The 12,807-nt window shown below is 39.9% G+C and overlaps 1 protein-coding gene across 1 annotated transcript in view; it reads left to right on the top strand.

The window, feature by feature from the left end:
* LOC114107518 (attractin) overlaps positions 1–12,807 on the top strand; it is a 140,610-nt gene that overhangs the window by 112,857 nt on the left and 14,946 nt on the right. The window contains exon 25 of the mRNA XM_034636196.2: positions 10,765–10,826. Coding sequence (XP_034492087.2) covers positions 10,765–10,826 — 62 coding nt within the window. The remainder of the gene's footprint in view (positions 1–10,764; positions 10,827–12,807) is intronic.

Here is a 12,807-nt window from a genome sequence, read left to right as displayed (position 1 = left end):
CTTTTTGGTTTCAGGTATGCAATGATGGTGAAATCTCTTCAGTGGAGACTAGATTCAGTAATGTGGAACTTGTGATAAACAAAATGGACAGTGTTGCTTTGCGTTTGTAAGAACTATAGCTAAGGAGTGCCTTGGACATCATGTATCCCTTGTGAGGGACATTTAAAGGCCCTTTGGAAGCAAGTTGGCACATAGCACATTTGGTGATTACACATGTATTCGTTTTTTCATTAATCACTTCCATGAAAGAGCCTGGGGCCAAAGAGCTTCAGTTCTGGAATGAATGATGTGAGTGTAAAGGAAGCAGACACACCTCTAACCAATAAGAGCCAGAGTGGGGGAAGTGATGTTGGAAAAGTTTCCCAAACTGTAATTAGGGTTTAAAGCAGGAGGGGTGGTTGTAGAAGGCAGGGGGTAGTGGGGTGTGAGAGCACAGGCCTTGCAGTGGGACAGATGTGGATTTGACTTGTGGCTCCTGTGCAGATTGTAGGGCCTCCCCAAGTCTCGAGTTTTTTGTGGATATGACCAAAAGGGTAGTGCTAAGTGTCTGTGTTGCTGTCCGTGGCCTCATCCACAGGGCCCTTCCTCCTGTCCAACACTCATGGCCCCATTTGAACTTTCCATGATCATGTTCCCCAAGTCCTGGCCTCAGTACTCCCTGCTCTTGCCTCCTTCATTTTGGGGTCAATGTGGAGGTCAGGGATGGGTTGACTTGGAAGGAACAGTTTGCCTTTAGCCCTGGAAGCATGGTTGCTGGACAGGGGCTGGGGCTTTATCAGTGTTGGAAGCAGGTGGTGCAGTTGCCTAGGATGGGTTTGGAGCTACTTGTGGTGGTTGTATCTTCATGCCTTAGGGCTGTGACTGAAGGACAGTTCATCTTTTCCTTTCTGGCATGTGGAGGATGGGAACGCTGTTGTGTTTTTGCTCACCACCCTCTCTGTTGCTTACCACCCTCCTGTCCGGTGGTCTGCACATGTGCCCATCTCTGATCTGCTTCTCCCTTGGCTCCTGCACACTCTCTGCTTCTCTCCTCAGCCAGTCTTTTTGTAAGCAAGGGCCGCAATCCCTATTTCTGTTTCTCTATTCATTTGTCATCCCCCAGCAGTCTGGCTTCTTCCCTGTCACACAGCATCCCAGTGACTGAATTCTTTAGGCTCCTTTTCTTTCTCATTGTCTGACTTGAGTCACTTTCCTTCTTGCCTCCCTGTTCCTTTCTTTCCCTTTTTCTTGGGCCAGCCTCTTTAGGGAGTCCTTTTCTTTAAACACTGGTCCTCTTCTTTCTTTGCTGCACCCAGCTTCCCTGGGTAATTCTATCCCACTTTAAGACTTGTGCCATGTCTGTGCTGGGGATTCTCAGTGCCATCTGCAGCCCAGCCTAGGTGGACTGCACAGCAGGATCCTTGGGTGCTGCTAGACATCTCAACTGGGATATTTACAAGTTCCCTGCACTGGACACTTAATTGCTCTCATGCTCTTAGCTGCAACTTGTCGCTCTTTCTTTCTAAGTGAACAAAACTGCCAGTCACCCTGTTGCAGGAGTTAGGGCCTGGAAATCATTTACATTCCTGACATAAGCCCAATTGGGCATGAAATATAGTTTCCTTACTTTACACATCACTGGGTTCAGTTTGCTAATATCTTGGTTAGAATTTTGCATCAATTTCATGAGTAAGAATGTCCTTGTTACAGTTTTGATGTCAAGGTTAAATTAATGTTTAATAATTATAACCTGAGGAGTTTTCTTTTTTCCTCAGCTCTGGAAGAGAAGCCAGATTAGGATTACCTGAATATTCACTTCTTGAGATCATTTGATTCTAGCATTTTATTTGAGGAGGTTTTTTTTTTTTTTTTTTTTTCTTTTTGGTATTGAATCACTTCCTTTACTTTTTGATACTCCAATTGAACCAAAGGGTACTTAACCCATGAGTTATACTTCCAGCCCTTTTTACTTTTTATTTTGAGATATGTCAGTAAATTGCCAAAGCTTACCTCGAATTTTCAAGTAAATCAACTTCTGTAGGATGTTCTGGATGTCCTCTTTCTACTTGAATTACATTTGGTATTTTTCTATAGAAATTAATTTATTTCATGTGTTTTCAAATGCATTGAAATAAACCTATTAACACTGTCCTCTTATGTAATCTTTGCAACATCTATGCTTACATAACCCTTTTTGTATACCAGTGTTTATAATAGCATTATTCCCAATAGCCAAAAGATGAAACTATCTAAATGTCCATCAACAAATAAATTGATTCACAAAGTGTGGTATGTGTATATATGTACAATTAATTATTATTTAGACTTGAGAAGGGGAAGGGGCTAGGAGTGTAGCTCAGTAGTAGAACAAGTGCTTAGCCTTACATAGGCTATGGGTTCAATCCTCAGCGTCCCTAAGAAAAAAGAAAAGGTAATGAAATTCCGATACATACTATAACCTGGGTGAACCACAAAAACATTATGGCAAGTGTAATAAGACAGTCACAAAGGACAAATGTTGTGTGACTCCACTCTCATGAGGTACCTGGAGTACAAAAATCAGTACAGACATGCAGTAGATAAGAAGTTATCATTGGCTGGTGGAAAAGGGCAATTGTAAGTTACCTTTTCAAGATAATTAAAATTTCTTTTTGGGGTGATGAAAGATTTGAAAGTAGGTTATAGTTTTTTTTTTTTTTTTAACAAAATTATTAATGTAATTATTGCTACTGAATCGTGCACTTAAAAATGTCTAAAAATGCCTCATGTAGTTCCAGCCATTCTAGAGGCTGAGGAAGGAGAGTCTGCCTGGGAAAGAGTGAGACCTTCTCTTTAAAAAAAAGAAAATTTTTTTAAACCACAAAATGTTTTTGGAGATCTGAACCTCCATATCATAAGAGTATGTGAAAAGACAAAAGTTCTAGAATGGCTCTAACAGTTTTGAAAAGGAGGAATAAAATGTGAGGATCATTGTACTTCATGTTAAGGCTTACTGTTTGGGTATAGTAACCAAGATATTGTGGCTGCTTTTAGACAGTCAGTCCAATCAGTGGCACAGGCTGATCTATAGAACCCAGATATAGAAGCATATAAACCTGTTTATCTGATTTTTAGTAAGGATGCGAAGGCAAATGCATGGAGGAAGGAAAGCCTTTCAACAGATAGGGCTGGTGCATTTGGACAACCATAGGCAAAGAAACAAACTTCAACATAAACCCCACATTTTATACAAAAGTTAGCTCAATGTAGATCAAAGATTTAAAGGTAAAACATAAAACCATAAAATAGTTAGAAAAAAATGTACAAGACAGTCTTTTCCTTCTAGAGCTTGGCAAAAAGTTTTTAGATTTGATGCCCCAAATATGATCCATAACATGAAAAATGAATATATTGGATATAAAAGCCAAATTTTTTGGTTTTGTCAAAAATCTTGTTAGGAAAATGGGAGGGAAAAAAAAGCTATATACTGGGAGAAAATATTTGCAAATCATGTATCTGAAAAAGTAAGCCAAGTGCAGTGATGCACATTTGTAATCCCAGGTACTTGGGAGATTCAAATATGAGGATCACAAGTTCAAGGCTAACCTTGGTAACTTAGTGCATAAATAAAAAGGTTTGGGGACATAGCTCAGTGATAGAGCACCCTGTACCTAATCCCAAGAATCTGAAAATATAAAAACCAGCAAAGAAATAGTTCAATTAGAAAATGGAGAAACCAGGGGTTGGGGCATGGCTCGGTGTAGAGCATTTACTTAGCATGTGCCAGGTCTTGGATTTGAACTACAGCACCAAAAAAAAAAAAAAAAACAGAGAAAGAGGAGAGAAGAAAGAAAAGGAAAGGGAGGAAGGAAGCAAGGAAGGTGAGATGGAAAGGACAGGAAGAAGCAAATAGGCAAACCAACTCCATGAGATATTTTACCCAAGAGTATATATTTGTATGGCAAAGAATCACATGTAGGGCTGGGGTTATAGCTCAGTTGGTAGAGTACTTGCCTAACACATGTGAGGCACTGGGTTCAATCCTCAGAACCACATAAAAATTAAATAAAGGTATTGTGTTCATCTACTCTAAAAATATTTTTTAAAAAAGAATCACATGTAAAGATGTTTAGCACTGATAACCATTAGAAACATGCACTTTAAAACCACAGTGAAGAATCACTACATATCTACTGAAATGGCTAAAATTAAAAAGTGAAAAGCCAGTCCTGGAGAGAACAAGGATTACTCATGTTTTGTTGGCAGGAATCTATTAATGGTCCAACCAGTCTGGAGAATACTTGGGCATTTTCTTCTAAAACTAAATCCATACTTACTAGACAACCCACTAGTTGTGTTCCTGGGCATTTATGATAGAGATGTGAAAAGCAGTGGTCACACAAATACCTGGTCATTAGTGTTTATAGCACCAGTACAGCAATATTTTATGGATTTATTCATAATAGACAAGAATTGGAAACAACCCAATTATGCTTCAACAGGTGATTGGCTCAATAAGTTAGGCTGCATATACACTGGAATAATAATACACACAGTGCGATAATACGCAGTAGTGAAAATAAATGAACTATTATACACAACTGAGGATATAAATCCTGAGGATATTTTGCTGTCTGAAGAAAAAAACATCTTAGAAATTCTCGTACTGGAAGATTCTATTTATGTAACATTTGAAAATAAATCGAGACTTTAAGTGTATATGTATATATGTGTATACACGCACTTAATACTGAATATGAATGCTAAACCTTCAGATTTCACTGATGCCTTCTGGTTCTGACTGCCAAACCTTTTTAAATGGCTCATCAGCTTAGGTCAGGCCCAGCCACTCAGGAAAAGAGGAATACACGGGGTGAGAATCTTTAGGGGGGACCTCTTGAAACCTCCACGCCCTGTACTGCATTTGGACTAGCACTAGCGGGTTTTAGACTGCTTCTCTGATCTCAGGTAGGTTGAGCTCTACACTCCATCAGTAAAATTTCCTCCCTTTTCCTTTCCCTTTGTCTTTGCCTTTCTCTTTTCATTTCCCTTTCCCTTTCCAGTCCTTCCTGTGCTGAGGATTGAAGCTAGGTCCTCAGGCATGCTAAGCACACTCTACAACTGAGCCATGTCCTCAGGCCTCGGATACACCTTCAATTCAGTAATATATGACACTATCGAGTTATGGATCACGCACATTTGTTGGATTATCTTTGTGTAGCTTCCTTGATTTGGGATCTAGTAAGAAGACTGATTAACCTGTTTAAAGTTGAGATTGTTTTCTTACTGACATCGTCATAGTCCAGCTCCACTGGAACAGCAGGCTGTGTTGTTGTAGCTGGAAATGATCAGCATTTTTCAGTCTTAGTGAAAATCTTGTCTTGCGCCACGGATGTTTTCCCCGGTGGGAAAGAGGGCTCATGCACAGAAGCAGCTCTTGTGTGGAGGTAGCCCTGCCGTGGCCAATGCCAGCTCTAGTTTTTTCCTCCCAGTGGTCTGTTGCTCCACCCTCTGAAGTCCCTGACATGGTGTTAGAGCTGTCCTTCTAGAAGGAGATCTTCCCCACACTTGCTTTGGAAGGTAATAATTTTACGTTTAAGAATCAAAGAGATGTTGATTTCCTCCCATGTTTGGGTGCTTCTTCTCTGGGCTGGGCTGTTTCCACACTTGCGAAAACAAGTGATGGCTGCTCACCATTGAGTCAGCTAAGCTGTCCTTAAATGCAGGTAAGTTCTCTGGGAAACATGTCCTTTGCTCTCTGGTTCAAATGACTGCAGTGATTACAAACCGTGTGACTAGATCTCTGGCATCATGTGTTCTCTGCTTGCCAGAGTATAGTCGAAGCTGGCTGTCTGCACAGGGGACAGTCTAGCTGTGCGCTGTGTAGACGACTGAGCCATGTCCTTTGGGTGGACATGTTGTGTTTTCAACAAGAGGCTTGTTATTGCTCTACTTCCCCCAGAGCTGTAGCTTTTCTAGGTGTAAAACAGCACTTAATTGTTTGCATGTGCATACACACTCACATGCACATTCCCTCTCTCTCTCCCTCCCTCTCAGCAACAGTTCCAAGTCCATGAAAATGTGGAGACTTATTTAAGCAAGAGAGTGGGGAAATGTCTCAGTGGTGCAGCTTAGGTCATTCGCTTCAGTTTCTGTATGACTTTCAGTGCAGGTGAAGACTTTGTGCCTTTGAGTCTCAGTTTTTAAAGCAAAGGAAATCTAATTCTTGACTCAGAAATTCATGTCAACATTAGTGCTTTATAAATGGTAATGCCAAACTTCAGTTCCTTCACTCTGGACTGATCGGGGTTCCTTTCCATAATTAGGAACAGATCAAAACCTATAACTGCTGAGGGAAGTTGGAACAAACTATAAAATCTTTGTAGATGCAGTTTAAAATTTTTTTTTTCAAAACCCCAAATACTCAGACTGAAAAGACCTGTGTGTAGGAAAGTGGTGGGTGTGTTGGGGCCAGGGGTGCCTTTTCTGGCCAGTGGTTCCTGTGGGTGAGGTCCCTTCCCTCAGCCTGGTCTTTCTGAGAACTTTCTTAGTTGTTTGCCCAGTGAGCAGAGGCTCAGCGGCTTCTGAAGTGCCCGCAGTGTGGAAGGGTAGGTGTTCAAGACATAGAAGGGACAGGCAGGCGTTGTGTGTGCAGTGAGGAGGTGGGTGGCGGGGCTGAGTTCTGGCTCGTCACTCACTCTGCAACAGAGGTTGTTATTGTAAAGTGGAACTAACATTAAAGCCCTCTCCATGCTGAGCATTTCGTCTAAGAGGCCAGAGTCCACCAGGGAAGGCAACCCAGATTTGTTAGGAGAACTGGGTGCCCATTTAAATTTTACAGGGATGCTTCTGGGTGCTAACAAGATGGCTGTGCCAAGAGGTGTGTGAGACTTTTGTTCCTTCAAATACACTTTTTAAAGTAACAGCTTTATTGAATTAGAATTCACATCCTATACAACTTTTCCAGGTAAAGTGAATAGTTCTGTGGAGTTTAGTAGATTCCCAGAGCTGTGTAGCCATCACCACAGTTGCTTTTAGAATATTTTTATTACTGCCAGAAGAAGCCTGTTAGCAAACCCTCCCTAAGTCTCTTTCTCTGGCAATCACCTACCTGTTCTTCCTGATCGATATTTGTCTATTCTGGACATTTCATATAAATTTAATGTATAATGTGTGGTCCTTCATGACTGGCTTCTTTCAAAGTTCTTGTTTAGAATGTTTCACTATTTCATTTCTTCTTAAAGCTGAATGAGAGTCCATGGAATATCTGTGCACATTTGTTTATCCGTTTATCTGTTATCAAAGGATATCTGGGTTGTTTTCACCTGTGAGCTATTCTGAGTAATTCCAGTTACACATTTATTTATTTATTTACTTAGGGTTGTGTGTGTGTGTGTTAAAGTTTGAGTCTTTCTATGTTTTATATTTAAAAGGTTCTTTTCCTGCCCTGTGGCTTTCATCATTGAGACGAATTCATCATCCTTCTATATAGTCTCTTCTCCTGCTTTTCACTTATATCTTTGGCTGTTTCACTCTTTTTTTTCACTGTTTTGACTCTTCCCTGAGGTCTATGAGGCCTGGGAAAGTGCTCCCAGAGGACCATGTTTGAATTGCCTCTTGCTCCAGCAGCTCTTTGTGGGTGACAGGCACATGCTTTCCCTATATCTAGAGGTGTTCTATCCACTTCCTGTGTGCTGACATCTTTCCCTCAGCATCACCCTCAGAATAAAAACACCAGAGTACTGACATTGGCTCTAAGCAGTGATATAACTTTTACTGGAGGGAGTGGAGAGGCTGTCCACCTAAATTGCCTAAAATGGATAGATGAAGAAATATCAATAAAAACCCAAGTAACTATAATAAAAGGCAGGAATTGGTGTCTTCGAAATGAACCATATAGGAACTTCTCCAGGATCTCCATGTTCAGTCATAGCAGAAGGTAGAATATGACCAGAAGGTAGACTTTCTCATGCCCTGAAAGGGAAGTCAATCAGGTACTCAGAGATCCTAGAACAGAGTGAGCCAGTTCCCATTGGCGACTGGGTAATGGAGGGAGTGATAGCGCTGGAACCTAAAGGGCTAGGACAACCCACTGCAGACAGGCAGGGAGGCTCTCTGGTGGCTGAATACCTGGTGTCAAGGATAGGACTACAGCACACTAAAGACTTTTGTTTGATGGAACACAGAATTAGTGTGTGGGAAGTGCAGATCCCCTGTATTTTGCTCAAATCCCTGGGGTTAGCTGGGCTTCTGAGTTTCTTAGAATTTGTCTGACACATCCAGAGACTCTTGGGGAAAACATGCCATAAGCAAGCATCTTGGTGAAAGTTGAGTTGGAATCAGCTTGTTGAAACAGGGGCACAAATATAATTTATGTTTCTTAGACTGTATCTGAAAGGCTACCATTAGCACCCGCAGTTTTGTGTACCTAGCAATGTGTAAAATTAGTTCATCAATTATTCTTTAAGTGTAAGCACTATGAGTATGCCACTGTTTTATAACAGTCAAATGTAAACAGATCTGGGAGGAATCGGAATCTGTTTTCTTCTCCCTCTTTATGTGTTTAATCTGGAATCTTCATTCACCAATATTGATTGACCTTGTTTATGTAGTTGTCTTCCAATCTTATTCAAAAGCTTAGCTGGACATGGTAACACATTCTAGTAATTCCAGCTTCTTGGAAGGCTAAAGCAGGAAGATTACAAGTTTGAGGCCAGCCTGGGCAACTTAGCAAGACCCTCCTGTCCCAAAATAAAAAATAGAAAGAGCTGGGGGTGTAGTGCTCAGTAAAGTGCTAACTTGGTTTAGTTTCTAGTAAAGAAGGAGACGAACCTTCTTTACTAGAAAAGGTGAGGACCGTGACCCATGTTCTATAGCTTTTCTTCATTTACAGACCCTTGTTGTTTGGGACTGGTTATTGTAAAAATGAAGGAAAAGAATAGAAGGTAGGTTTTTCTTTATTATATTATAGGAAATCTGTATTACTTTGTATTTCTGATTATCAATGGTTGCTAGAGGGAGGACACAAAAACTTGAGATTTCATAATCCTGTGTATCTGAAGCTCAAGTAGGTAGTTTTTTAACTTTATTTGTGGAATGTGAAAAAGCAAATAAGAATAGCAAAAAAGCCAACAGCAGAAGTCTCCCTTCTATAGTTGTCAAACAGGCTGTGAAAAGAGTGCAAGAGGTGTGGGGATGTGATTCAGTGATAGAGTACTTTGCCTAGCATACTTGAAGCTCTGGATTCAGTCCCTGGTACTGCAAAAGAAAAATGGGGTGGGGATAGGGTGTGGTGGGCTTAGGAAAACAAGATGCTAATCATTGACTTTCCTGATTTCTATCATACGTATTGGCTGTAGTGAGATAGGTACTCTCCTTGTTTAGTAGTTGTTTCACCTAGAATAGGTATAACTCTATTCTGAAAATCTGAAATCCCAAATTGACACTCAAGAAGTTTCTGATTAGTCCTAAGGATATAGCTCAGTGGTATAGCACCTGGCTAGGGTACATAAGGCCCCTTGGTTCAGTCCACAGCACTGCAAAAAGAAAAAGAAAAAGATATTTATGCTAGGGCATAGTGGTGCAGGCTTGGAATCCCAAGTGAGAAGCTGAGGCAAGAGGATCATAAATTCAAGGCCAGTCTGGGCAACTTATGGAGACCGTCTCCAAATAAAATTTTAAAAAGGACAGGGGGTGAGCTCAGTGGTGGAGTGCTTGCTAGCCTGCTTGAGTCCCTGGGCTCAATCCCTAGCAATACACATACACATACAATTTTAGATTTCTTAGCATTTCAGATTTCACATTTCTACCCTAGGGATGTTCAATTAGTAAAGTCTAGGTAAATATTGCCAAATCTAAAACAAAACAAAAATCAGAAAATCTGAAATATTTCTAGTCCCGAGCATTTTCAGATGAGGTATATTAAACCTGTAACTTTGTAGGGGCCACGTTCCCCACAAAAAGCAGAGAGTAACACCTTGGCATCTGGTTACCAGTCAGTACATAACAAGGTCACAATTATACTTAATCAATTCTGAGACATTATTAATATTCTGATCCCTGAAATCATTTGTATTTTACAGTCAGTGATTTAAAGAGCATCATGTCATAATTTGCAGTTTTGGCAGTGATTTTTCTTAATAGTACACATAATAATTTTGCCTCTTTCAGTCATTGGTATCTTAGATTTGGTATTTAATATTCTTGGTATAAAGATTATTAACTATATAGTAAAATTATTTAAGTGCCAGCTAATAACATATTGATTATCAAATGACAGTCAGTGTAGCAAAACTTGAAACACAATTTTTTTAAAGTCAGTATCTTGAGGTGAGTACACATTGGGTACATAAATGTTGAAGGGTAAGGGCTCAAACAGAGGCTGCTTGCCTGAGGTAGATCCAAGGATTAGTACTGGGATGGAACCAAGAGAGCAGAAAAAGCATTGTGTTTAAGAGAGGAGCCGGGAGGGAGGGAGGGAGCAGATCGATTGCCCATCATTGGGGTTTCAGCATCACCACTGGGGTTTCAGGATAGGAATCTGAGGCATCAGATTGAAGGAACTTCAGATCCAGTGAACAGTGCAGAGGAGGCTGTTGGAAGTTGTGTGGAAGCCTTAGAGTATGATTTTGAGGTTTGCAACTCAATAGGGAAAGAAAGTCAAGGATGAAGGACCTTGCCCTAAGTGAAAATTTTTTTCACTAACTTCTTTAAAATGTAAAGTCTGTCTTTCAGCTCAACTCAGGAGGCTGAGTCAGTGGTGCTATTTTGTAGCCAAATAACTTGCCACCTGTTTTTCTACCACAGATTGCCTTCTCCCAGCACAGCAATTTTATGGACCTGGTACAGTTCTTCGTGACTTTCTTCAGGTAATTTTCCTCATATAAATATTCCTATTCTTTCAGTTCAAGCCCATAATTCCCTAATTGAGGTTTCAACTTCTATAAGAAAAAATAATAATCCTATTTCCACAACAGATTCAAAATGTACTTTATACGTGTCCTGAAAAGTTGCATGTCAGTTTCAGTAATGCAAGTTCAGTAAAACCTGATAAAATTAAAACCTCTGGTTTGTATATTTCAGATTTGGGGGACAGCTTTGCATGTACCCTATATTAAATTACAGATAATTTGGGTCTTCTTATGGGGAGAATTTTGGAATAAATATTAATAACATTTACTGACATGATCTATGTATATGCTTCTCTTGTTCAAGAGATAGTTCCAGTATTATCTAATGTTTAAACTGAAATTAGACCTCAGGAATTCACTCTTTTATTTTCACAGTCTTAATTTAATCTGAAAATGCTATATAAAAACAATTGAAAAAGACAAATACTTGCTGCCATGCTTGTAAGTGAAAGTAACAGCATCCTGTCTCACACCTTTCTACCCCTTCCTCCCCCAATTTAAATTTTTCTAGCTGCTTTTTACTATTCTACACTCACACTAATTCTTGTTTATGGTTGTTTGTTTTGTTTTTGGTACTGGGGATTGAACCCAGGGACACTTTACCAATTTAATTAATTAATTTTGAGAGAGGGTCTCACTAAATTGCTGAAGTTGGTCTTGAACTTGCAATTCTCCTGTCTTAACCTCCTGAGTCACTGGGACTACAGGTGTGCACCACCACACCGAACCTACACTAATCCTTGATTTTTCCAGTTATCTCTTGATGTCCTCTAGAAGATGAAGATTTACTCTTACGTTGCCCCATCCAGCAACTCCCCCCATACCACAAATGCATACAAAATCTCCTTCTTCCCATTCATTTGATTCAGTTATATCTCAAGAGTTTAGCTAAATCAGTGATCCCTATTTATGTTATTATGATCCCTAACACTCTTATACACAGCTGAATTGAACTTAGTATCTCCATGTTTTCTGAATAGGAAATTATTTTCTGCTTATCCTAAATCTAATATTTTCCCTGTTTTGTCTTTTTAATGTTTGATTTTTTTTACAAACCTACCCCTGATTTATGCCTGTACTCTGACAGAAATGAAACACCTGTCACTGTTGTGAAACCCAAGCAGGTGTTCTCTGAGAGACGTTTGCCCTGGAACCCTCTGTCCTCTTGCCCTCAAGTGCACTAAGTTGTCCAAGACCTGCTGCACAACTGTCATGTTAGGAATGTCCTGTGCCTTCCTCCTGTGTTGAAGTCTGTTTCCAGATCTCATGTCATAACCTTGCTATATATCCCCTCCTTTCACTGAAGCACATTTTTCAGTAGGTTCCTGAGAAAAGGTGCATGGCCAGTAACTTTCCTGTGAGCTTCCCCTACTGAAAATGAAAAAATTTTTTTTCTTTTTGGTATTGGGAATTGAACCCAGGGGTATTCTTCCCGGAGTTACATCCCTAACACTTTTGATTTTTTTTTTTTTTATTTAAGATAGGATATCACTAAGTTACCCAGGTTGACCCTGAACTTGCCGTCCTTCTGCCTTACTCCTAAGTAGCTGTGATTACCTCATTTTTTAAAACAACATTTCCCATAATATGAATGTGTCATGTTTTATTTGATTATTCCTCTTTTATGTGAGTCGTAGATTATCCTCAGTTTTTGTTGCATATATCTTTTTATTTTTCTGTGATTGTCTTTCCAGGAGAGTTTTCTGACTTATAATCACTGTATCAAAATTTAAAAATACTTCCAGATGGCTGCAAAAAGCATTTGCTTGAGTTAACTCTCCTACAGCAAGAATGAGCCTGCCTGCTTCTTCCACTCTCCTGTGCTTAGCTAGAGGAATAAAAATAACAAGCAGCAGCATTATGCGTGGAAACAAGAAAGACAGAGAAGGTTATTCTCAGAGTCCTTTACTCCTTCCTGTTCTTCCCAACTTCTCAATGT

Source organism: Marmota flaviventris, chromosome 2, assembly GCF_047511675.1.
Source record: "Marmota flaviventris isolate mMarFla1 chromosome 2, mMarFla1.hap1, whole genome shotgun sequence".
NCBI classification, from domain to species: Eukaryota; Metazoa; Chordata; class Mammalia; order Rodentia; family Sciuridae; genus Marmota; species Marmota flaviventris.
Note: the sequence above shows the minus strand (reverse complement) of the source record. Positions and strands in the feature narration are given on the sequence as shown.